The 26,470-nt window shown below is 46.5% G+C and overlaps 1 protein-coding gene across 1 annotated transcript in view; it reads left to right on the top strand.

Annotated features, from left to right (window-relative positions):
- The first annotated feature begins 4,518 nt into the window (after positions 1 to 4,518).
- The window catches only part of ubr7 (ubiquitin protein ligase E3 component n-recognin 7), a 51,687-nt gene continuing 29,735 nt past the window's right edge, over positions 4,519 to 26,470 (top strand). Inside the window, exons 1-3 of the mRNA XM_059962772.1 lie at positions 4,519 to 4,704; positions 8,342 to 8,475; positions 24,242 to 24,302. Of these exons, the coding sequence (XP_059818755.1) occupies positions 4,555 to 4,704; positions 8,342 to 8,475; positions 24,242 to 24,302 (345 nt within the window). The 5' untranslated portion in view covers positions 4,519 to 4,554. The remainder of the gene's footprint in view (positions 4,705 to 8,341; positions 8,476 to 24,241; positions 24,303 to 26,470) is intronic.

The raw sequence follows: 26,470 nt of genomic DNA, 5'->3' as shown, positions 1-26,470 counted from the left end.
ATCTCAGCTCAGGACACTTAGTGCTGTTGAAAAACCGGAGGTTCAGTCCCGTCTTCATTTCCTTTACAGCATCTACTGCCATCAATCCGGGAAAAGAAGCTGACATCCCAAAGTATTTGGAGATAAATCCCGGTTGATAAATTCCAAAGCCAATCGATGCACTTACACACCATTTACACTAGATGGCAGCTTGCACAAAGCTTCATGTGGGCGAGCCAAGAATGTTATATTGAATAATGACAAAGTGAGGGTTCATTTGTCCACTTCTCTTCCTATTACATATGGACATTGTACATCATTAAGTTCAAATTCACAGTCATCCAACTACAAATCTACAACCAAATGAAAGTGTTCCTCAGAGCACAGTACACTCACAATACACATATCACAAAGCACGTGAAACAAAAATAATACCCCAAGTTTATCAGAGACGGGTTTAATATCGCCGGCATTTGTTGTAAGATTTGTCTTTGTGGCAACAATACAAGGCAATACTTAACAATAGAAAGAAAACTACTGCAGTAATTTAGTTTTTCCTTACAAGATATATGTAGTGCAAAAACAGAAACAAAAAAGCCTGAGGCAGTGTCCATGGGTTCAATGTCCATTCAGGAATCGGATGGCAGCAGGAAGAAGCTGTCCCTGAATCGCTGAGTGTGGTAATAGTGAGAAGAGGGCATGCCCTGGGTAGCAGGGGTCCTTAATGACGGACTCGGCATTGCGCCTTGAAGATGTCCTGGATACTTTGGGGTAGAGTGCCCACATTATGAAATATAACTCAAAGTCCATGCACATGTAAACAGTGAACAGCTGGCTGTCAGAGTGATGGGGCCTCGGAAGTGGCAGGGTCTCACAGCCTGAGGGAAGAAGCTGTTACCTACCCAGTCCTGATGAGGTCAAAGAGATTGTGAGATGGGTGGTAGGGATCCTAACAATGCTTCAGGCCAGACTCTGATGAGCCTCTCAGCAGTGTTTACACCCCAGTGAGCTCATGCACTGAAGCAGACGAGAACGGGTCTTAATATCCCAAAGATTGAGGAGCTCGAAAAGCACGTCCCCACTGTGTTGCAACAATGAGAAAAGGTTCATATTGACGTGGACGTCTCTTCAAATCTCACGCATCACTTCTCGCCAAGGCAAACACTGGTGAATGTCATCACCATAACCTTCAAAGTAACCTCCAAAATGCAGGGAATAATACTCGGTGATCAAAGGTCTCAGAACTAGCACAAAACTGAGGTCTACTGGGCAGTAGGGATAACCACCCTCCTATTCACCTCCACAACCCTAACCACCACGACTTTATCATCGCCTGTCACAGACACCTTGTGTACAGACACTCCTGTGTCTAGTGTCACTTTATAGACAATCAGTCTTTGTATACAATTATCTCATGTATTTTCTTTATCTTATTGTGTATATTTTGCATCATGTCCAGAATAAAAATGATTTTGTTCTCCTTTACACTTGTGCTCTGGAAATGACTGCGGGTTGAAGGTCTGCTCCATCTTCTGCAGGGATCATCAGGCTCCAGAGAAATGCCACCAACACTGCCCGGACAAAACCTTCCTAATTCACCAAACGGAGAGATGCCACAAGATGAACATTCTCTCCCAGACAACCAGTATCTCTGCTCAGCTACAGTGGATACTGTACAATTTTTGAACTCAATATTGGGTGAAGATCACCAGGTAGACTGAGATTGAAAGGATATCCTCAAAGCTTTTTGTTTCGGAAAAGGATTTGCAATATCCCCTGTGAAACCACTGGTCCGGGACTCTGTGTACAGAAAGAGCAGTCAGGACAGCTTTGGGAATTTCAGATTCATATGCTGGCCACGTAGAAGTCTGCATAAGCAGTGGAAGGAGTACAACACTTCACAAACTACCAGCCTTCCCAGCCTGTCAACCACCTCCTGCTCCATTTCTGGAAGAGGCTAAAGTTAACTCGCCATGCCCTTCACTCAACTCTGACACTCTTGCCTTCTCCCCATAACCTCTGTTGCCCTGACTAATCAAGAACCTATCAACCTCCACTTTAAGTATACCCAATCACTTTGCCTCCACAGCCATCCGTGGCAAAGAATTCCACACATTCACCACTCTCTGGCTAAAGAAATTCCTCTTCATCTGTTCTAAATGGACATTCCCCTGTGGCTCTGTCCTTTGGTCCCAGACTCCCCAACTACAGGAAACATCATCTCCACATCCACACTATTGAGGCCTTTCAATATTTGATAGGTTTCAATGAGATCTTCTGCCCTTATTCTTCAAAACTCCAGTGAGTACAGGCCTAGAGCTATCAAACGTTCCTCATTGGGGCCGAACAGGACTAACACAAGAAGAGTCTGCTGGGGGAGCATCTGTGGGACCACCCATCTCACCAACTCCTCGACCCACCTCTGGCAGGGAGGAGATACAGGAGCATCAGGACGAGGACTGACAGACTAGGCACAGCTCCCTCCCGTGAGACTAATGAATATCCTGCCATCACTGAGTTCTCATCACAAGGATAACAAGCCGTTTACTGTTTTCCTGTGCCGTGTACTACATACACTTTGAATTATAATTTATTAACTTATTTGATCTTGAACATATCCAATTCCTCCTGGTCTACTCACAGCAATTTCATCTTTAGCACAACAACAAAGCCTTGAGATTGCACTTAGAAGAACGTTCCCTCTCATTTTCTTTTCACAGCTGTGCAGACTGTTCAGAGCAGGAAGTTTTTACACAGCCTGAGAACTGCACAGCACTTTAATTCATCTCATAGCGTGTGGCACCATTCTTGGCTGGCGTGTGGTGTCAGGACTGGTCTCCTATTGGATTAACCAGGTCACAGTATGAACGTTCCTCACTCAACCCTTGTTATTTTAGCTCGACGCTCAACCCAGCACAGATGGAAAGCGTGAAGCTTTAATGAGTCGTTATATTCAGGAACATTCCACCTGTGCAGCAACAAATCAGGAGCATTTTAGTTACAGTTTGGCCACACACCAGAACATCTTAGAGGGAACAGTGCCTCAGAGGTGCTCCCTCCGCCCTGAGGATTTCAGGTGATTCGTGTGTATGGTAACCAGTCCACACCCTTTAACTCTCTGTGCTGCACAATCGGGAAAATATTCCCAGCATTTTCAAATTCTTTCTTCAGAGTTCCCGCATCTGCTGTTTGGATCATGGCAAGTTAAACCTGGTTTCCTGGGCAGTGTTCCTCATGTATTTTTCTGTACATGAAATTCCCGGGACGGGTCCCACACCACAAGTGTGTGTGCGCAATTCAAAAGAATATTAGCTGACTGCTAAGCATTTTTGGACATTCTAAAAGAGACAAGAGCCAATACATAATAGTAAGGCTTACTTTCAGAACTCTAAAGGGTTTAAACAAACTACAATAAAGTTTATCCCTAACAACGTAAGCAAAGTTTCAAAGTACATTTATTGTCAAAGAATGTACAAGTTATACAACCCTGAGATTTGTTTGCTTACAGGTAGCCAGGCAGCAAGAAACCCGAACGAACACAGGTAAAATAAAGACCAATACCCGATGCGGGGAGGGAGAGGGAGGGAGGGAGAATAAAAACAAGCGGTAGCACTCAGAATGGAAGTGAGTCGGAGGACACGGAGCCTGGAGTAGGCCCAAAACCTCAGGGTCAGTTCATCACGCCGCCAAACAGCCTCGGAGAGGAAGAACATGCAAACAATAAAAGCGGCAACAGCGTTCATTTACAACCCGATTGTCCCTAATTTACCAGAGTGCTGCCTGGATTAGAGTCCATGTACTCTAGGAAGGATGTGGGGAGGGCTGCCTGCATTAGAGGGAATGTGCATGGTTGTATTTCCCGGAGCGGTGGAGGCTGAGGGGAGATCTGATAGAGGCTCAGGGACCGTATCTTTTAACCCAGGGTTGAAATATCAGAGAACATGCAGAAAGGGGGAATTTTAAACGAGACGTGAGGCAAGTTTATTGACACAGAGTGGTGGGTGTCTGGGGTGATGATAGAGGCAGAAACATTAGAGAAGTTTAGATGGGCACATGAACGTGAGGGATTATGGACATTGTGTCGGCAAAACCGTTGAGGAAATGTGCTTTATATTTACACAAACTGCAGTGAGGAGCGGTCACCGTGAACCCACCGGAGCCGGAGGCCGTCCTGTCGGTGTCTGCCTGCTTCTCCTGCAGGACCAGGTCGTTCAGGGCGCCGCCCAGCTGGCCGAGGAGGCTGCGGACGCCAGCGAGGATGCCCGGTATGGTGCGCCGAACTCGGGCGGAGTAACGCCGGCTCCGGCCGCCCCACTCCACCAGCTCTCCGCAAACCTCGCACTCAGCCATGACTGTCTCCTCCGCACTTTGACCCAGGCACCTTGCAAAACCACCGCCCCGTTTCAATTCACGTAACAATACAATAACCGGGGCAAAGTCGGTGGCTGCGCCCAGTGTAATGCGTGTTTTATTAGGAAAAGGCCGTGTAGCAGTGCGGGGGGCGGGGGGGGGGGATGGGAGGGCATTTGCAGCTTTAAATAGCCCCCAACCCCGGAAGTCCTTACGCAGTTTGAGATGGCGGCAAACGAGGAGAATCACAAGCGGCCGCTGCAGGAGGATCCTATCGTGTCCTTAGCCGACGTTCTGGAGGAGAACGAGGAGTTGGAGCACGAAGCGTGCGCGGTTCTGGGTGGCAGCGACTCCGACAAATGCTCTTACCCGGAGGCGAGTCCGTCCCTCTCTGTTTATAAGGGCCTAACTATTCGCTGCGTGGTTCTAAAACCCTCTCGGTCCTCCGGCGGGGGCTCAATCGGGTCTGAATTACCGGTTTATGTCAATCTTTTGAAAGCCGACCTGAAATAATTGTGTGGATGAAGGGTCTCGGCCCGAAACGTCGACTGTTTCCCAGCCTGGGGTCCATGGACCCCTTGTTTAATGGCATAAGAAAGGGTCGCGACCTGCCGAGTTCCTCCAGCATTGTCTATGTGTTGGATCCGATCGGATCGGAGCGGACGAGTTTCGGGTTGGCCGCATATTTCAATGCGATTCAGTACATTTTTATAATAAACAAAAGCGGCTACAGTTAAACCAGCCGGTAGAGGGTTATCGGGACTTGCGCTCTCGGGTTGCGTATGAAGTGTTTATTTGTGGACGGAGAATTTTTTTCCGTGAACCCAGGAGATTTGATTTTAACCCCAATTAATTCTCCGAACGGATCAATTTCCCTCCCCGAGGTACTCCGGCCGTTTACTCGCGTCTGTCTGGCGCCATTTTTACGTAATGAGTTACGGCGGCTGTGATTGGTCAGCTAACTGTCGTAGCGTTCTTTTTGTGGAACGGCGATACAGTACGTGTGGTATTGGAGAGGGAGGGTTTAACACTCCCGTTAACCATGGATTGAGTTCCCCACGTTCATGTTGCTTATAGGGGGAGAGTCCCGAACCAGTAGGCACAGCCTCGGAATAGGGGGACGTCCCTTTAGAACAGAAACGAGGAATTTCTTTATCCAGAGGGCAGCGGTCTGTGAAATTCATTGCCAGAGATGGCTGTGGATGCTAAGTCATTGGGTATATTCAAAGTGGAGGTTGCTAAGTTATTAATTAGGGTGTCAAAAGTTACAGAGAGAAGGCAAGAGAATGGGGTAAATAAGCCATGATGGAATGATAGCACACTCGTTGGGCTGAATTGCTTAATTCTGTTCCATGTCTTGTGGTCTGTACATTCGCTACTCAGCCCTTTCTGCTCCAGCTCTTTTGTTTAAATTAGCCACTGAAAGTCCACATATACCAGCTGAATCCCACGTGCTTAGCTGATTGCACTGTATTTTGTCAGTGTTGGGTGCACCTACTGATGCAGAATCCATATGATGCTGTTTCTCTACTAATCTAGTTTGAGGTTTTTAAAACTATATATTACAATGTACGGGTGCAAAATAAATTTCATGATGTATGTCAGTGAGTTAATCGTGATTCTGATTACTAAGACCCCTTGAATTGGTTGTGAGTAGACCCAGGTTTCTGTATGAGTTTCTAAACGTATGCAGTTGTTTGTACATTATATGCATTTGAATTTCCTGTCAGTAAAAGCTACTCATTTTCTGGTACTAAACGTAGAATAGGAACAGGCCCTTCGGCCCACAATACTATGCTGAACCAATTACCGAGGGAAATGAATCCCTTCTGTTGGATTAGTAACGTACGACTTTCGTTCAGTACTCGGTTTTGGCTCTCAGTTCATTTGGGTCCTTGGCAGCATTTGCCTGTTTTTTTGTCCCTGTCAATTTGCTCCAAATTGCCTGTGTTTGTTTGTTATTTGTCCTCTGGTGGCTGATCTGGTGCAGTGTGGACACGGGTCAGTGGTGTCTCTGGTGACTGGTTGGGTCTGTCCTTCCACAGTGGCTGCTTGTTCTGTGTTCCAGCGGAGGCAGGTCACTCTCTCTTGAGCAGATTTCCTCCAAGTCTCTCTATTGAGTCCATTGCCTTCCCAGTATTTAAATGTAATGCTGAATTTCTTCAGGCTGATTTTGATGTGATCTTTGCCCACTGAGGGCTCGGTGACTGGGAGTAAGGGATCTGTTTGGGGAGACGCGAGTTAGACATCAGATGACACGACCCCTCCATCGGAGGTGGTGTTGCTTTATCATGGTGGAGATGCCATTCATGTTGGCCGTCTCCAGTACGCTGGTCTGGTGTGCCTGTCCTTCCAGCAGACCCACAAAGTCCTTAGTAAGCTGGTTTAGCCGTATTGATACAGGCTGTACCTCTGCAGAATGTAGAATAAAATGCCACAGAGAGGGGGATCATGACGAGGTGTATTGTGAGGTTGAGAGCCTGTCTTATCGTACATCAGTGGTCCTTAAACTGGTGAAGATATCCTTGAGCCTGTTGCGATGTGCTTCAAGGCTTTTGGTACCTTCTGTGCAATTGCAGAGAAGAGGGATTGTGCAGGCTGGGTGGAATCGTGGATTATGTTGGCTGCTTCCTGAGACGGTGAGAACCCGAGATAAGGTCCCTGAAGGATCTGTGTCTGGAGAAAGGGTCTCAACCCAAAGAACAACTGTCTGTTTTCTTCTCCAGATGTTACCTTGTCAACCTGGAATTATTAACCTGCTCAGCTGAGGAAAAACACCAGAGACACGAAAATTACCTCTGGAACAGTTTTTATTCAGAGAGGAGTTCGCAGCCCCACGCACTTCGGGCGTAAGGTCGCCAACTCCCAATCTGTCGGTTTACAAAGGTCATACTTGTACCCAAAAGCAGGGTACTACATTCGCAAATATGGTTACCGATTCAAATTCATCAATTGATTGGCTATTGCATAGCTAAGCACGTGAAATACTTGGAATAAGCATAGATGCAAGCGTAATACTTGGAATGGGTATGGACACAAGCAAAACACTCGAAATGGGTATATAGCTCAAAATACTTTGCCGAACACATTGTCTTGTGGTCGCAGGGTTCCTCTTTGGTTGCCACATGCTGTCTGACATCTTATTTTAGCTACCTCTTCCCTGTCCTCTTCCACTTCCCCAATGACATATCCTCTCCCTGGTCCTGTCTACACTTACCCCTCGCCCACCCCTTCTACATGTACCCCTTGCCCTCTTCACATTCTCATCCTGAGTCACCGAGTTCCTTTAGTGGCTGTTTGTGTTCCAGCATCTGTAGTCTCGTGCGTCTCTGACATTGCTAACATGTCCTTTAGGACAGGGGCTGTCAACGCTCTGACCCCTGGAATCAATTTAGTGACCGTGCTGGAGGAACTCAACAGGTCAGGCAGCATCCATGGAAAAGACTGAACAGGTGACATTTTTGGCTGTGACCCTTCTTCAGGAATTATTGCCCTTTTAATTATTTTTGATGCTACCAAGCTCTCCAAGTCTTTTTGTTGCGTCCCTCTTCAGTGGTTCATTGTTGGGTTGTCTGATAACTGTTCCTTGGGGCAAACTGCCAGGAAACACCTTGGGACTTTCAGAAGGTCTTGTGGGGACTTGTACACTGTTGTCTTGTGTAGATACTCTGTTAAAAACCAGATGGGTGAGTGTGTTTTGTGTGGTACAGGAGGTTTCTGAATTTGATGCATGTGCAACTGAGAGAGGCCGTTTGGATAAGTTCATAACCGCTTGCTCTGTGTCACTGTATGGTGTTTGAAGGTGAGAGCCCACAGACTGAGTTCCTGAGTTAAGTTCCACACTTGACTCTGTTTCAGTCTTCTGCTTTTCCAGACATTTGTTTAATCACGTTGTCTCTCCCCATACCCACCCTGACCCAATAATTGCTGTATTTATGATTTTCTTCCTTTGCAAAGATGATGTCACTGATGATCTGCTTTTCTGAAACAATTGATTTGCTTTCCCCTGCAGGGCTATGTGAAGAGACAGGCACTGTATGCTTGCAACACATGTACGCCCAAAGGAGGACAGCCTGCCGGCATCTGTTTGGCTTGCAGCTACAAGTGTCATGAAGGCCATGAGCTGTTTGAACTTTACACTAAAAGGTATGATCGGCAGAGAAGGGAAACTCCGAACAGTGTTGGGTTAGACTGTACAGTTATTTTTCACAGCTTAACGTATAATTACCTGCTTGTATTTTGTATTGCTGATTATGTGCTGTCAGATGATCATGGTCTTCCCGTGGCCGTGATCACTCCTGGCAATTTCTCTGCAGAAGTGGTTTGCCATTGCCACCTTCTGGGCAGCTCCTTTACAAGACGGGTGACCCCAGCCCCTGTCACTGCTCTTCAGAGATTGTCTGCCTGGTCACATAACCAGGACTTGTGATCTGCACCAGCTGCTCATACGACCATCCACCACCTGCTCCCATCTGCTTCACGTGACCCTGATTGGGGGAGGGATGAGAGGGCTAAGCAGGTGCCACACCTTGCCCAAGGGTGACCTGTAGGCTAGTGGAGGGAAGGAGCGCTTTATACCTCCTTTAGTAGAGATGCATCTCGACCCTGCCACCCCGTGTTTTATGTGTTTTCTATACATGTAACTGTTTAGTATGTTTCCTAGTGGTCATGGTATGTATATACAATTGTTCAGTGTGTCCCCTAGTGGTCACAGTATGTATATGAATCTGGGAACTTCTGTATGTATTTTATTATTTGAATAAAGAATATGTGATTGGTTAACTCTGATCTACAAATTTGAATGAAATGTTTGTTTATGAGTGGAGGAAAGGTTGACCACATTGGCCCACCGTCTTTTTTTCCCCTTTTATTCCTTTTCTGTTCTTTGTTGTTAGCTACTCTGTTTCTAATTCTTTGTTCATTTGGCATTTAATAAAACGATTGTGAAACACAACTGGGTTTGCTAACTGGAGTGTGGTAGAATGCGTTACTGAACAGAAAATCCGACAAAATATGGTGATATTAATTGTCCACAGATCCCCAGCTGCCTCGGGAGAGACCAAGGCTGTTGGAGTAAACCCGGAATGGAGCCCCTAAGGGGCTGGATGTCCTTGAACATCATTCCCGCAGCTCTTGCAGCCAAGCTAGTGCCAAACGTACGGCCTGGCTTTCCATAGGTCTAAAGTGGGATTGACAACTGGGCATCTCAGGAGCTCCGGGCCTTCTGCCTAGGCTTGCATCCTGGAGCGGTCACTCCACTGTCCTTTGAGACATGGATGCCATCACTCGTTTGTTTATTTATTACCATTTTTATCTGTGCTTTACTATTGCCCAGTTTGTCTTTTGCATGTTGGTTATTTGTCCATCTTTGTGAATAGCTTTTCATTGATTCTGTTGTGTTTCTGTTTGACTGTGAATGCCGACAAGAAAAAATAACTCAGTGGTGTGTTCCATAAGATAGAGGCAGAATGACGCCACTTGTCCCATTGTTTGCTCTGCCATTTCATCATGGCTGATCCAATTTTCCCCTCAGCCCCAATTTCCTGCCTTCTCTCCATATCCCTTCATGCCCCGACCATTCAAGAAGCTGTCAACTTCTGCCTTGTGTATATTTCAGACTTGGCCTCCACAGCTGTCTGCGGCAACACATTCCAAAGATTCACCACCCTCTGGTTTTAAAAAATAATCCTCTCATCTGCCCTAAAAGGACACAGAATAGAGGCTGTGACCCCTGGTCTTGGACTCTCCCACCACAGGAAACATCCTCTCCACATCCACTCTATCAAGGCCTTTCACCATTCGATAGGTTTCACTGAGGTCACCACACATTCTTCTGAATTCCAGTGAATACAGGCCCAGAGCCATCAGACACTCCTCATATAACAAGCGATTCAATCCCAGTCATTTTTGTGAACCTCCTTTGAACCCTCTCCAGTGTCAGCAAAGACAAGGGGCCCAAGTCTGCTCACAATACTCCGAGTGAGGCCTCACCTTTGCCTTATAAAGTTTCAACATCACATCCTTGCTTTTATATTCTAGTCCTCTTGGAATTAATGCTGACATTGCAATTGCTGCCTTCACCACAGACTCAATCCGCAAATTAACCTTCTGGGGAATCCTTGTGCAAGTCCCTTTGCAGCACAGGTTTTTGTATTTTCTCTCCATTTAGAAAATAGTCAACCTTTTAATTTCTTCAACCAAAGTGCATGACCAGACACTTCCCAACACTGTATTCCATCTGCCATTTCTTTGCCCATTCTCCTGTCCTTCTGTAGCCTCTCTAACTGCCTCAAAGCTACCTGCTCCTCCCACTGATCTTCATGTCTGCAAACGTTGCAACAAAGCCATCAATTCTGTCGTTCAAATAATTGACATACAATGTAAAAGGAACTGGTCACCACACAGACATCGCTAGTCACTGACAGCCCGTCAGAAAAGCTTCCCTTTATTCCCACTCTTTGCCTCCTGCCAATCAGCCACTGCTTAATCCAAGCTAGAATTTTTCCTGTAATACAATGGGCTCGTAGCTTGTTAAGCATCACCTTTGTCAAAGGCCTTTGTCGATCCTGCTTGTTATTTCTTCAAAGAATCCCAACAGATTTGTCAAACAAGATTTTCCCTTGAGGAAACCATGCTGACGAAGGCCTGTTTTTATCATGTGCCTCCAAGTACCCTGAGACATCATCCTTGATAATTGACTCTTAATATCTTCCCAACCACTGAGGTCAGACTAACTGGCCTATAGTTTCCTTTCTTCTGGCTCTCTCCCTTCTTGAAGAGTGGAGTTGTATTTAGTGATTCACAAAAGATCATTACTAATGTCTCCACAATCTCTTCAGTCACCTCTTTTCAAACTCTATAGTGCGTGCACTATCTTATCCAGCTGACTTGTCTACCATCAGACCTTCCAGTTTCCCAAGAACTTCTCTCAAGTAATGGTAAGTTCATATACTTTGTGGCCCCTGATGCTTGACCACCCACCATACTGCATTATCTTCCACCATGAAGGATGATGTAAACTACTTGTTCAGTTTGTCCGTTTCCTTGTCCCCCATTACCACCTCTCCAGATCATTTTCCGGCAGTCTGATATCCACTCTGTCCTCTCTTTATGTATCTGAAGAAACTTTTGGTATCCTCTTTAATATTACTGGGTAGCTTGCTTCTAAAAATCATGAAGAATAGGGGTCCCAGAACAGATCCCTGAGGTACAACACTGGTCACTGACCTTCATGCAGAATATGACCCGTCTACAATCACTCTTTGCCTTCTGTGGGCAAGCCAGTTCTGGATCCACAAAGCAATGTCCCCTTGGATCCCATGCCTCTTTACTTTCTCAATAAGCTATGCATAGGGTACTTTATCGAATGCCTTGCTGAAATCTATATACACTACATCTACTGCTCTACCTTCATCTACGTGTTTAGTCACATCCTCAAAAAATTCAATCAGGCTTGTAAGGCACAACCTCCCTTTGACAAACCTAATCATATTATGCCTCTCCAAATGTTCATCAATCTTGCCTCTCAGGATCTTCTCCATCAACTTACCAACCACTGAGGTTAAACTCACTGGTCTATAATTTCCTGGGCTATGTCTACTCCCTTTTTTTGAGTAAAGGAACAACACCCATAACCCTCCAATCCTCTGGAACCTCTCCCATTCCCACTGATGAAGCAAGGATCATTGCCAGAGGCTCAGCAATCTCCTCCCTCACCTCCCACAATAGTGTCATGGTTGTGTCATCTTTCCTTTTGAATACTTCTTTGGGATGTATATATCCTATCTTCAAAATTGCTTCCGGAAATTCCAGCCATTGCTGCTCTGCTGTCATCCCTGCCAGTGTTCTTTTCCAATCAATTCTGGCCAGCTGCTCTCTCAAGCCTCAGTAATCCTCTTTACTCCCCTGTTATTCCCATACATCAGACTTTAGCTTCTTCTCGGATTTCAGGGTGAATTCTATCATTATGATCACTGTCCCTTAAGGGTCTTTTACTTTAAGCTCTCTAATCAATTCCGGTTCATTGCACAACACCCAATCCAGAATAGCTGATCCCCCAGTGGGCTCAGCCACAAGCTGATCTAAAAAGCCATCTCGTAGGCTGTAGAAATTCCCCCTCCTGAATCCAGCACCAACCTGATTTTTCCAATCTACCTGCATATTGAACCCCCCTATGATTATAGTAACATTGCCCTTTTGACATGCATTTTCTATCTCCCGTTGTAATTTACAGGCCACATCTTTGCTACTTTTTGGGGTCTGAATACAACTTCAATCAGCCTTTTTACCCTTGCAGTTCCTTAACTCAATCCACAATGATCCAACACCTTCCAGTCCTATGTCACCTCTTTCTAGTGATTCGATTTCATTTTTTTACCAACAGAGCAATGCCACCCCTTCTGCCTACTTCCCTGTCCTTTTGATACAAAGTGTTTCCTTGGATGTTAAGCTCCCAGCAGTAATCTTTTTTCAGCCATGATTCCGTGATGCCTGTGTGTGCCACAGGTTCATCTACCTTATTCCATATACTGCACACATTCACATACAACACCTTCAATCCTGTCTTCACCCTTTTCAGTTTCTGTCTGCCCTTCACATCTCATCCTGTTGAGATGAATTTTCCCCTATCAGCAGCTTCTCCTCACTACACACAGTCTCTCTTTGTAAACCAGCTACCTCATCTTCAACACTAACGTCTCCCTTTCCTACAACCCTTCTTGCATTGAAATATACACGGCTGAAGACACTAGTCACACCACCCTCAGCCTTTTGGTTCCTAACTATGTCAGGTCCTACCAACATCTGCCTCCACAGCCTCTCCACTAACTGTTCTGGCACTCTGGTTCCCATCCCCTGCAGCTTAAACCCCACCAAGCAGCTTTAACAAACACTCACGAGGATATTAGTCCCCCTCCAGTCCAGGTGCAAACCGTCCCTTCTGTACAGGTCCTACCTTCCCCTGGAAGAAAGCCCAATGATCCAAAAATCGGATGCCCTCCCTCCTACACCAACTCCTTAACCACGTATTAAACTGTATAATCTTCCTAGTTCTGTCCTCACCAGCATGTGGCCCGGGCAGCAGTCCTGAGGTCACAACCCTGGAGATCCTGCCCTTTACTTGGCTGCTAACTCCCTCTGCAGAACCTCGTCGCTTGTCCATTTCTGTCTGGCTGTTCACCCTCGCACTTCAACGCTGAGTTCTCGATCCGAGATATCCCAGACCCTGACACTCGGGAGGCAACATGCCATCCAGGAATTGCCTTCTCACCCACAAAACCTCCTGTCCGTTCCTTAACTAACGAATCCCTCGACCCCAGCACGCCTCTACTTCCCTGTCCCTTCTGAGTCAGAGCAAGACTCCGTGCCAGAGACCTGATCACCGTGACTTTCCTGTGTATCCAAAGTGATATACCTGTTGTGGAGGGGAATGGCCACAGGGGTACTTAACCCCTTATCCCTTCCTGACCACCTAACCTGTGTCCTTGGGTGTAACCAGCTCTCCACATGTCCTGTCTATCACCCCTCCTCAGCCTTTGAGTGATCCTGAGTTAATGCAGTTCCAGTTCCAGCTCCATCTCCTTAAAGTGACTTTGATAACAGATTCACTTGGAACTTCGAACATGGAGTCGCAGAGCACTGTTAATTTGCTCATTTTCTCCACTCGAGTTGATCGGTTGGACCTGTTTCTAATGGGATTAGAAAGCTGTTTATCCTCGATACTGTGGGGATCTGTTTTGGATTTCTATGTGTAGGATGTGGCATCACTAACACTTGTTATTTATCTCTGCAACCTTTTAAAAACTGCACACTGCCTGCTTGAAGCACTGCAGTCCTCGTGCTGAAGGCTATTTGGTGGCCCTGAAAGTGCCTACGCACGATTACGGGGAGGCTGACCCCTTACTCTTACTAGTTGAGGTACTAAGTTCAAAAGTCGGGAAGTTATGCTGCAGCTTTTTAAAACCGGTTCGGCTGCATCTGGAGTATTGCGTACAGATCTGGTCGTCCCGTTCGAGGAAGGACATTGAGGCTTTGGAGATGATGCAGAAAGGGTTTATCAGGGCGCTCCCTGGTTTCAAGGGCGTGTGCTACAACAATAGGCTGAATAAACTCACAAAATGCTGGTGGAACGCAGCAGGCCAGGCAGCATCTGTAGGAAGAAGTACAGTCAATGATTTGGGCTGAGACCTTTCGTTATGTTATTCCTGCCAAAGTGTGAGGTTCTACATTTTGGCAGGAATAATCCAAATAGAACATACAGGGTAAATGGTAGGGCATTGAGGAATGCAGAGGAACAGAGAGATCTAGGAATAACAGTGCATAGTTCCCTGAAGGTGGAGTCTCATGTAGATAGGGTGGTGAAGAAGGCTTTTGGAACAATGGCCTTTATAAATCAAAGCATTGAGTACAGAAGTTGGGATGTAATGTTAAAATTGTACAAGGCATTGGTAAGGCCAAATTTGGAATATTGTGTACAGTTCTGGTCACCGAATTATAGGAAAGATATCAATAAATTAGAGAGAGTGCAGAGACAATTTACTAGGATGTTACCTGGGTTTCAGCACTTAAGTTACAGAGAAAGGTTGAACAAGTTAGGTCTCTATTCATTGGAGCGTAGAAGGTTGAGGGGGGATTTGATCGAGGTATTTAAAATTTTGAGAGGGATAGATAGAGTTGACGTGAACAGGCTGTTTCCATTGAGAGTAGGGGAGATTCAAATGCGAGGACATGATTTGAGAGTTAGGGGGCAGAAGTTTAAGGGAAACACGGGGGTATTTCTTTACTCAGAGAGTGATAGCTGTGTGGAATGAGCTTCCTGTAGAAGTAGTAGAGGCCAGTTCAGTTGTGTCATTTAAGGTAAAATTGGATAGGTATATGGACAGGAAAGGAGTGGAGGGTTATGGGCTGAGTGCGGGTAGGTGGGACTAGGTGAGATTAAGAGTTCGGCACGGACTAGGAGGGCCAAGATGGCCTGTTTCCGTGCTGTGATTGTTATATGGTTAGTCCTGACAAAGGGTCTCTGCCCGAAACGTCAACAGTGCTACTCCCTATAGATGCTGCCTGGCCTGCTGCGTTCCACCAGCATTTTGTGTGTGTTGCTTGAATTTCCAGCATCTGCAGATTTCCTCGTGGCTGAATAAACTTGTGTTTTCTCTGGAACAGCAGAGGCTGTAGGGAGATCTGATAGACATTTATAAGATTGAGAGATTTAGCTAAAGTAGACAGACAGCATCTTTACACAGGGTTGAAATGCCTAATACGAGAGGGCATGCATTGAAGGTGAGATGGGGTCATTCAAAGGAGATGTGAAGGCCAAGCTTTATTTTACACAGAGAGTAGTGGGTGGCTGGGGTGTTGGTTGAGCTAGAGACGTTGATTTGGCACAACGTTGTGGTTTGAATGGTCTCTTCCTGTGCTGTTGCATGTTCTAAATCCAAGATTCAGCTTCAGTAGTGGTTAAGCAGTGGAGATAGATTTCCAAGTTGGGTTTTAGTTGGAGATGAGCATGAGAGTGTTGGTGTTCTCATGAAGATTTGAAAGGTGTTGGGAGTGTGGAAGCAGTGGCTCATTGCTCAGAGCATTTCGCATTCCTGCCGCTGTCTGAAAGGAGTGTTACCTTCTTTCCTTGACCGCATGGTTTCCCGCTGGGAGCTCAGATTTCCTCCCACTGGCCACAGGTGTACACTTGGGGTGAGCGAGTGGCGGCATGCTTGTTGGAGAAGACCAGATTGCGGCTGCCTAGTTCAATATTCGCTGCATTCAGCTGCATCTCACTGCATGTGACAAACAAAGCTCCACTTTATCTTCACTGGGACCCACCGTGCTGTTTTCTTGATGTATGGGGAGCCTGTGGAGTGCACTCGCACTTGTTGGAGCTTCTGGTGATGGGGAAAAGCAGGAGCCAAATATGTAATCTATAAATGGCAAAAGAACTTGTAGCTCTTCTACTGCGTCTCCATAACACCCGTCTGCCGGGTCTCTCCAGCGTTCTCTCTGTGTCACTCTGGATTTCCGTATCTACGGACTGTAACACCCGTCTGCCGGGTCTCTCCGGCGTTCTCTCTGTGTGACTCTGGATTTCCGTATCTACGGACTGTAACACCCGTCTGCCGGGTCTCTCCAGCGTTCTCTCTGTGTGACTCTGGATTTCCGTATCTACGGACTGTAACACCCGTCTGCCGGGTCTCTCCAGCGTTCTCTCTGTGTGACTCTGGATTTCCGTATCTACGGACTGTAACACCCGTCTGCCGGGTCTCTCCAGCGTTCTCTCTGTGTGACTCTGGATTTCCGTATCTACGGACTGTAACACCCGTCTGCCGGGTCTCTCCAGCGTTCTCTCTGTGTGACTCTGGATTTCCCTATCTACGGACTGTAACACCCGTCTGCCGGGTCTCTCCAGCGTTCTCTCTGTGTGACTCTGGATTTCCCTATCTACGGACTGTAACACCCGTCTGCTGGGTCTCTCCAGCGTTCTCTCTGTGTGACTCTGGATTTCCCTATCTACGGACTGTAACACCCGTCTGCTGGGTCTCTCCAGCGTTCTCTCTGTGTGACTCTGGATTTCCCTATCTACGGACTGTAACACCCGTCTGCCGGGTCTCTCCAGCGTTCTCTCTGTGTGACTCTGGATTTCCGTATCTACGGACTGTAACACCCGTCTGCCGGGTCTCTCCAGCGTTCTCTCTGTGTGACTGGATTTCCATATCTACGGACTGTAACACCCGTCTGCCGGGTCTCTCCAGCGTTCTCTCTGTGTGACTGGATTTCCGTATCTACGGACTGTAACACCCGTCTGCCGGGTCTCTCCAGCGTTCTCTCTGTGTGACTCTGGATTTCCGTATCTACGGACTGTAACACCCGTCTGCCGGGTCTCTCCAGCGTTCTCTCTGTGTGACTCTGGATTTCCCTATCTACGGACTGTAACACCCGTCTGCTGGGTCTCTCCAGCGTTCTCTCTGTGTGACTCTGGATTTCCCTATCTATGGACTGTAACACCCGTCTGCCGGGTCTCTCCAGCGTTCTCTCTGTGTGACTGGATTTCCGTATCTACAGACTGTAACACCCGTCTGCCGGGTCTCTCCAGCGTTCTCTCTGTGTGACTCTGGATTTCCGTATCTACGGACTGTAACACCCGTCTGCCGGGTCTCTCCAGCGTTCTCTCTGTGTGACTCTGGATTTCCGTCTCTACGGACTGTAACACCCGTCTGCCGGGTCTCTCCAGCGTTCTCTCTGTGTGACTCTGGATTTCCGTATCTACGGACTGTAACACCCGTCTGCCGGGTCTCTCCAGCGTTCTCTCTGTGTGACTCTGGATTTCCGTATCTACGGACTGTAACACCCGTCTGCCGGGTCTCTCCAGCGTTCTCTCTGTGTCACTGGATTTCCGTATCTACGGACTGTAACACCCGTCTGCCGGGTCTCTCCAGCGTTCTCTCTGTGTCACTGGATTTCCGTATCTGCGGACTGTAACACCCGTCTGCCGGGTCTCTCCAGCGTTCTCTCTGTGTGACTCTGGATTTCCGTATCTACGGACTGTAACACCCGTCTGCCGGGTCTCTCCAGCGTTCTCTCTCTGTGTCACTGGATTTCCGTATCTGCGGACTGTAACACCCGTCTGCCGGGTCTCTCCAGCGTTCTCTCTCTGTGTCACTGGATTTCCGTATCTACGGACTGTAACACCCGTCTGCCGGGTCTCTCCAGCGTTCTCTCTGTGTGACTCTGGATTTCCGTATCTACGGACTGTAACACCCGTCTGCCGGGTCTCTCCAGCGTTCTCTCTGTGTGACTCTGGATTTCCGTATCTGCAGACTTTTTGGTGTTCTTGTTTTTGTTGGTGGTCTTGAGCCCATCAGCCCTGCCTCGGCTGCCAGTCACCAGTGGTGTGCCTCAAGGATCTTTTCTGGGACCCTTACTCTTCGTGATTTTTACAAATGACCTGGATGAGGAAGTGGAGGGATGGGTTCGTAAGTTTGCTGATGACACAAAGTTTGGGGGTGTTGTGGAAGTGTGGAGGGCTGTCAGACGTTACAGCGGGGCATTGATAGGATGCAAAACTGGGCTGAGAAGTGGCAGATGGAGTTCAACCCAGATAAATGTGAGGTGGTTCATCTTGGAGGTCCACTATGATCGCAGAAAATAGTATTAATATAGTAACTATGAAAATGGACAAGGGAGAGCCAGTGGATGTAGTGTACCTGGACTTCCAGAAAGCTTTTGATAAAGTCCCACATAGGAGATTAGTGGGCAAAATTAGGGCACATGGTATTGGGGGCAGAGTACTGACATGGATTGAAAATTGTCTGGCTGACAGGAAACAAAGAGTAGCGATTAACGGGACCCTTTCGGAATGGCCGGCTGTGACCAGTGGGGTACCGCAAGGTTCGGTGCTGGGACCACAGCTGTTTACAATATACATTAATGATTTAGATGAAGGGATTAAAAGTCACATTAGCAAATTTGCTGATGACACAAAGCTGGGTGGCAGTGTGAAATATCAGGAGGATGTTATGAGAATGCAGGGTGACTTGGACAGGTTGGGTGAGTGGGGAAATGTATGGCAGATGCATTTTAATGTGGATAAATGTAAGGTTATCCATTTTGGTGGCAAGAACAGGAAGGCAGATTACTATCTAAATGGAGTCAAGTTAGGGAAAGGGGAAGTACAATGAGATCTAGGTGTTCTCGTACATCAGTTAATGAAAGCAAGCATGCAGGTACAGCAGGCAGTGAAGAAAGCTAATGGCTTGCTGGCTTTTATGGTGGTGGCATCCGTCGGTCTCGAGAGACCATGGATCTGCGCCTGCGCCTGGGCAGGGTTGTATGGGAGACCGGCAGTTGCCCAAGCTGCAGGCCTTCCCCTCTCCACACCACCGATGTTGTCCAAGGGAAGGGCACTAGGACCCATGCAGCTTGGCACCGGTGACTTCGCAGAGCAATGTGTTGTTAAGTGCCTTCCTCAAGGACACAAACACGCTGCCTCAGCTGAGGCTCGAACCAGTGACCTTCAGGTTACTAGTCTGATGCCTTGCCCACTTGGCCACACGCCAACACGCGCTGGCCTTTATAACAAGAGGAATTGAGTGTAGGAGTAAAGAGGTCCTTCTGCAGCTGTACAGGGCCCTGGTGAGACCACACCTGGAGTATTGTGTGCAGTTTTGGTCTCCAAATTTGAGGAAGGACATTCTTGTTATTGAGGGAGCGCAGCGCAGGTTCACAAGGTTAATTCCCAGAATGGTGGGACTGCCATATGTTGAAAGATTGGAGCGACTGGGCTTGTATACACTGGAATTTAGAAGGATGAGAGGGGATCTGATTAAAACCTATAAGATTATTAGGGGATTGGACACACTGGAGGCAGGAAGCATGTTCCTGCTGATGGGTGAGTCCAGAACTCAAGGCCACAGTTTAAGAATAAGGGGTAGGCCATTTGGAACAGAGATGCAGAAAAACTTTTTCACCCAGAGAGTTGTGGATCTGTGGAATGCTCTGCCCCAGAACGCAGTGTAGGCCAAGTCTCTGGATGCATTCAAGAGAGAGTTAGATATTAGCTCTTATAGATAGCGGGGTCAAGGGATATGGGGAGAGGGCAGGAACGGGGTACTGATTGTGTATGATCAGCCATGATCACAGTGAATGGTGGTGCTGGCTAGAAGGGCCGAATGGCCTACTCCTGCAGCTACTGTCTATTATCTTCAAGGCAAGATCCCTCCACTCCCAGCTGGGGATGAGGTCTTTGGAACTTCTGAGGAATTTAAGGTGGGGGGTTATATGGGAGGCAGGGTTTGAGGGTCGGCACAACATTGTGGGCCGAAGGGCCTGTAATGTGCTGTACTATTCTATGTTCTATATGATGGTGTTTCAGGGTGGGGTTTCTAGGCCCGTGCCCAGCCTGCCTTCTTTCTGAGCCAGGCGTGGAGCTGTCGGGTGTGCTAGAGACATTCCTGTCATGTGCTTGCTGTTTATCGGCCAGAGTGGGAGTCCTGACTACAGGTTTCCCCTGCTATTCGAAGGTAGAGCGTTCCTATGAAACGGTTCGTAAGCCGAAATATCGTAAAGTGAAGAAGCAATTACCATTTATTTATATGGGAAAAATCTGTGAGCGTTCGCAGACCCAAAAAATAACCGACCAAATCATGCCAAATAACTCTTAAAACCTAAAATAACAGTAACATATGGTAAAAGCAGGAATGATCTGATAAATACACAGCCTATCTAATGTAGGAATACTTTTCCACAATTATTGCAGCACTGTCTACCGCAGCGAAAATCTCACGCAAGCACTCTCGACCGCAAAAACACAGGGCGCAAGCACTCCCGGCAGAAACACTCTTTCCGGTAACCTTTAAGCTGTGAAGCTGCCAAATAACACGTAAAAATACACAGCCGATATAAAGAAGTAATGTACGCCCAGTGTGGTTTCACTTACCGGAATCGGGAAGACAGGTGTGTTAGGCGGAGTCGGAGGTTGGGGTGGTGGGAGGTGGAGGAAACTGGGGTATCACCTCATCGTCGTCTGTTTCCATCAGGGCAGCAGGTCACTAACATCTTCTATGTCTGCCTCCCTCGATGTCGAAGGTCGAGTTTCGTCGTCTGCTGTGGCTGATGTGAAAGGCTTGAAAAACGACACTATGCTTGACTGCTAAGCCTCGTGTGTTTTTCTATCATACAGTTCTTTGTAAGCACTCAAACCATCCTGTACATATGCCCTAAACTTACGTACCCTTTCAAAATTAAAGTCATACTTTACTGCAATCATTGCAGCGTTGTCAATCGCAGAGAAAATCTCACACAATTGCTTCCCGTTCAGTTCCTAGACGACTTCACTTTCGGGCCATTCGCTAATGACTTCGGTTTCAATTGTTATAGTTTCCTCTTCATCAGCTCTTCATCTCTCAGTTCTTGGTCATGGGATGCCAAAAGCTCCTCAACATCATCTTCGTCAACACCCACAAACCCTTAGCCAAGCTCACTATGTCCTTACTTTGTTCACCACGATCAAAACGCTTAATGATGTCTAGTTCTACGATAAGTGTAACACCTTTACGCACTCTTGTAGGCTTTTCTGATACCTTAGAACTCATCTTACTAATGGATGTCCAGAATAAATGGAGATAAATCACAGATGCTCACAGGCACGTGTTTAAGCAATGACAGCTAGAATGCAGTTCAGGGGGAGGAACTTGGCTGCTCGACGCGCGCTGTCTTTTTTTGTAACAGTGAAGACACCTTCTGTTAGTGAAAACAGGTAACTGATATAGGTCTTTCGTAACAGCCAGTTGACGTAAAGCGAACGTTCGAAAACCGGGGGACAGCTTTGAGAGATGTGTGAATGGAAAGCAGTGATGATGTCGTGGAGTGTATCCATGGAGACATATATCTTGGGTTTGCACTGTTGTAATGAAAGCTGTTATCAAGTGATAGAACATTACCCTCAGAAACGGGCCGTGGCAACTTGGCCTTCTGTCTGGCCTTGTCAGCCTGCTCCCAGACCATAGCCCTCCATATCTTTCTCATCCATGTATCTCACGAGGCTGAACTGTTTCAATTGAACTTGCATCTGCCACTCCTGCTGGCAGCTTGATCCACTGCTGTAGCCCCGAGTGAAGTAGTTCCCCTCACGTGCACTCGGAGGTCGTTTCAGGTACCTTCTGTGCCACTTCAGCTGTGGATCCTCTTCAAGGTTCAACAGGTTGTTCGTTCAGAGACTCTTCTGCACAGCACTGTTGGTTGTTCGAGTTACTGTCGCCTTCCTGTCAGCTTGAAGCAGTCTGGCCATTCTCCTCCGACCTCTCATTAACAAGGCATTTCAACCCATGGAGCTGCCACTCACTGGCTGTTTACACCATTCTCTGTGACTTTAGAGAGCACTTTGCATGACAATCCCAGGAGATCAGCAGTTTCTCAGATGCTCAAACAATCACTCCATGGACAGAGTCACTTAGATCACATTTCTTCCCCATTCTGATATTCTGTCTGAGCAACAACAACCTCTTGACCATGTCTGCATTTTTCTACACATTGAGTTGCTGCCACATGATTGGCTGATGAGACACTTGCATTGACGAGATGTATAGGGGTATCTAATAAGGAGGCCACGGGCTGGGTATTACCTACCATCCTAAACCCGAGGGATTAAGTCTGTAACTCCCATAACTTGGTACCTCTAGGACCGGTGGCACAACCTCCGAATAGAGAGATGTCCCTTGAACACCAGGGGTTCCCAACCTGGGGTGCGAGAAGGAATTTCAGGGGGTGCGACAAAGAGTGGCTTGTGTGCTTGAGTGACGAGTCGTCACTCTGCCAGCTGCCAGTATGCCTTGAGAAGTGGTAGTAACGTTTGTCCCAAGCACTCTCCAGTCTCCCGCTGCCCGAGTTGAGAGAGACGTAAACTCACTCCAGTCTCCCGCTGCCCGAGTCGAGAGAGACGTAAACTCACTCCAGTCTCCCGCTGCCCGAGTCGAGAGAGACGTAAACTCACTCCAGTCTCCCGCTGCCCGAGTCGAGAGAGACGTAAACTCACTCCAGTCTCCCGCTGCCCGAGTCAGCGTTGAGGATTCTCATCAGTGTTACCTGGGAAGTTACACCTCAGAGTTGAGGAGTCTCATCAATTTACTGTTCACAATTTTTTCTGAATAAATTAGAATCTAATTGCTCAATTTATATTTGCATTTTATGCACTGAGTTAAAAGCTTATTTTTTTAAGTTTAATTTGTTCACCTGCAGTATTGTATGTGGTTCAATTTGTGGCTCAAAAATTAGAATTAGACTTCTTCATCTTCAAATGTGATATTACTTTTGTAGGGGGTGCGAACATTAATCAAACATTTCCTAGGGGTGTGGGGCATAGAAAAGGTTGGGAACCACTGCTTTAACAGAGATGAAGAGGAACTTCTTTATGCAGGGGTTGATGGATCTGTGGAGGCCAAGTCATTGGGTATATTTAAAGCAGAGGTTCTTGATTAGTAATGGCATGAAGGATTATTAGAAGGCAGAAGATCAGGGCTGAGAGGGGAAATGGATTAGCCATGATGGAATGGTGTAGTGTCAATCTGGTTTATTATCGCTGGCATGTGTCGCGAGATTTGTTACCTTGGCAACAGCAGTTCAATGCAATACATAATATGGAAGAAAAAGCAATAATAATAAGTCAATTACAGTGTACATATATTGAACAGATTAAAAATCATGCAAAAAACCAGGAATATGTATTAAAGGAGTGTGGTAGCGTGGGGGGTGTCTGAATGGCCTGACCCTACTCCCGCGTCTCGACGTCTCTGAGGTGTCCCTCACTCTCCTGCAGTCCGGGGAATAAAGTTTTAAATGTTTGCAATGTTTCCCTGTCTCGGAAGAGTGAATTGAGTTGTTTTGAGTGTAGTACACTCGGTCATTTCATGCCAGACAGCTTTGTGGTGAACTTTGGCCCAACAATGATGACGTGTGTACAGAGCACTTTCCATGCAGACGATGCATTACAATGGGATATAAAGTACAGAGATGTCAGTTAAAAGCAAGGTAAAATAAATAGGATTTGATCTGGTGTAAAAGTGGCGACTGAGTCTGCACCTCTTATAGTTTGAATTCCACAGTTTAGGAGGCTACTTCAAAAAAGCTGACTTGCCAATTTTATTTTGAAGGAGACTGTTTAAATTTAAGAGACCGGTCGAAGAAGCTCGACCGGAGCTCGAGCAGGATTACGAAACAAAAGTGATTCAGTGATGTTCCAGAACATTGAGAGCTTTAAAAAAAAACACAAAAGAGACTCTCTGTACAATTAAATATACATAATGTACCAGTGATCACATTGCAGCAAGTCTTTTTTGCGAGATGTGGTCAGCTTTTAACCTCTTCTGTGCTGATTTCTGTCATTGAAAGTCACTGACTATGTACTCATTATATTTTTGCTTTGCTCTTCCAGAAATTTCCGCTGTGACTGTGGGAACAGCAAGTTTAGTGATCTGCAGTGTAAGTTTTTCTCGGTAAGTTTGATGTAAGTGAACCATGAGCTTGTTGTTTTAAATGTCTTTGGAATTGAAGTTTAGCAATGGAGTTGTTACAGATGTCTATATCAGAGGCAGATTTTGACGTTGCCCATTATTGATAGCTGTACTGAGGGTGCTGGATTAGACTTGTTGATTGTTAATTAGACTTGTAATTGTTTTGCAGCTGAGTAATTAATATCCTGCTTGAATTTTTTGTATGACTACATGTATACATGTAATTGTTTAGTGTGTTTCCTAGTGGTCACAGTATGTGTATACAATTGTTCAGTGTGTTCCCTAGCGGGTAAAGTTCTTTGCATGATTCTGGAAGCTTCTCTGGTGTTGCGTTATTTGAAAAGGGCTCCCTGGTTAACTCTAATCTGCAAATTTGAATGCAATGCCTCTACTCCCCACCTTGTACCCATAGACAGTTCATTGAGATGCAGAACAAAGTAGGCCCTCCAAGTCACACCACCTAGCAACCCCTGGTTTCAGCCCAGCCTAATCGCAGGACAGTTTACCAATAAACCTACTATGTCTTTGGACTGGGAGAAGCCCAAGGGGGGTTGCACAAAGTCCTTGCAGAGGATGCTGGAATTGACCTCTCCCCTGAGCTCCACTAACCGCTGTGCTACCCATCACTTTGTTCTTGCACTCTTGCTTCTCCCTGGTTTCAATTTTGTGCCTCTTGACTACTGAAGGAACCTTTGATCAGAACATCAGAATCCACCAAGGGTGTGGTTGCTGGGAGTGGGGGGGGGGGGGGGGTGGTGAATGTGGATAGCACAGTGACAGAGGGGAGGGAATTAACAGGTAGATTGCTGAGGACATGAAAGAAGCTGAAATCAAAAGGCCACAGTGAATGTACAACAGCCAAGCAGACCTTCAGTCCAGTGTCTCTCCACAAAACATGAGCGGTACAAATGGGGTAAATGTGAGCAGGCTTTTCCAATTGAGAAAGAACTAGAGGTCATAGGTTAAGGGTGAAAGGTGAAAAGTTTAAGGGGAGTATTTCTTCACTCGGTGGTGGGAGTTGGAACAAGTGGATATTGGTCTGATTTTAATGTTTAAGAGAAATTTGGATAGGTATGTAGATGGCAAGGGCACAGAGGCTGCAGCTCAGTGGAACGAGACAGATTGAGTTCAGCATGGACTAGATGGGTTGAAGAGCCTGTTTCTGTGCTGTATTGTTTAATGACACAATACCTGATTAAATCTTTTCTGTCTGTATTTGATCCATATTCCTCCATTCCCAGCGTATCTGTGTGTCTGTCTAAATGCTTCTTAAACACCAGTGAGGTATCTGCTTTCACCACTGCCCTGTTAGGCACTTTTTGATACCTGCCACTCTGGTTTACAATAGAATTTGCCCTGCACCCCTTTTAAACCAGGGGTCGGCAACCTTTTTGCCTCTGTGGGCCGGATCGCATATTAATGAGTGGACGGTGGGCCAGATAAATGTCATGAAAAAACTTAAAATATGGGAATTATCCATTTAAATACTTCTAGTTATGTTTTGCCTCAAATTAATGAATAACACATGCTAGAATATCATTTGTGCTTAAGGTTGCCTATCCCTGTTTTATACTGACCTTCTCACCTTAAGTACACATCCCCCAGTATTCCAGTAGGCTGTCTGCCCTCGGTATGCCTTCCATACGCTGCAAATTTGCGTAACAGTTAGTGATGTTTTCCAGTTTGGGGCATTCTAGTGCCGTCTGTAGTTTTTTTACGTTTTTCCCCTGGCTGCACTCTTGTTTCCTCCCACAGTAAAAACACTTATCAATTAGTAAGTTAATTGGTCATTGTAAATTGTCCTGTGATTAGGCTGGGGTTAATCTGGGGTGTTGGGCTGCATATGATCTCCATGTGAATACAGACAGTAATGTTAGAAACCCCTGTTGGCGTCACTGCTGGAGAGAACATGGCAGGTCTGTCCGATACAGGCAGTGTTCTGGTACACCTGTTCTGTAGCCAGCCTGTAACAGTATCGATGGGAATTGCACACGTCAGGAGATGAACGGAAGCTGTGGAACAGAGAGGGTATCAGTGTGTGATTGTGTTTGGAACGTCCTTTGTTGGAGGGTTTTATTCGGAGCGTGTGTACCAAGGCCAGCACCCCACACCTGTGGGGACAGCATTTATTCACCATTACTCATTATGGT

This window comes from Hypanus sabinus, chromosome 2 (assembly GCF_030144855.1).
Source record: "Hypanus sabinus isolate sHypSab1 chromosome 2, sHypSab1.hap1, whole genome shotgun sequence".
Classification (NCBI taxonomy): Eukaryota; Metazoa; Chordata; class Chondrichthyes; order Myliobatiformes; family Dasyatidae; genus Hypanus; species Hypanus sabinus.
The sequence above is the reverse complement of the archived record's forward strand: the minus strand, read 5'-3'. Positions and strand labels throughout refer to the sequence as shown.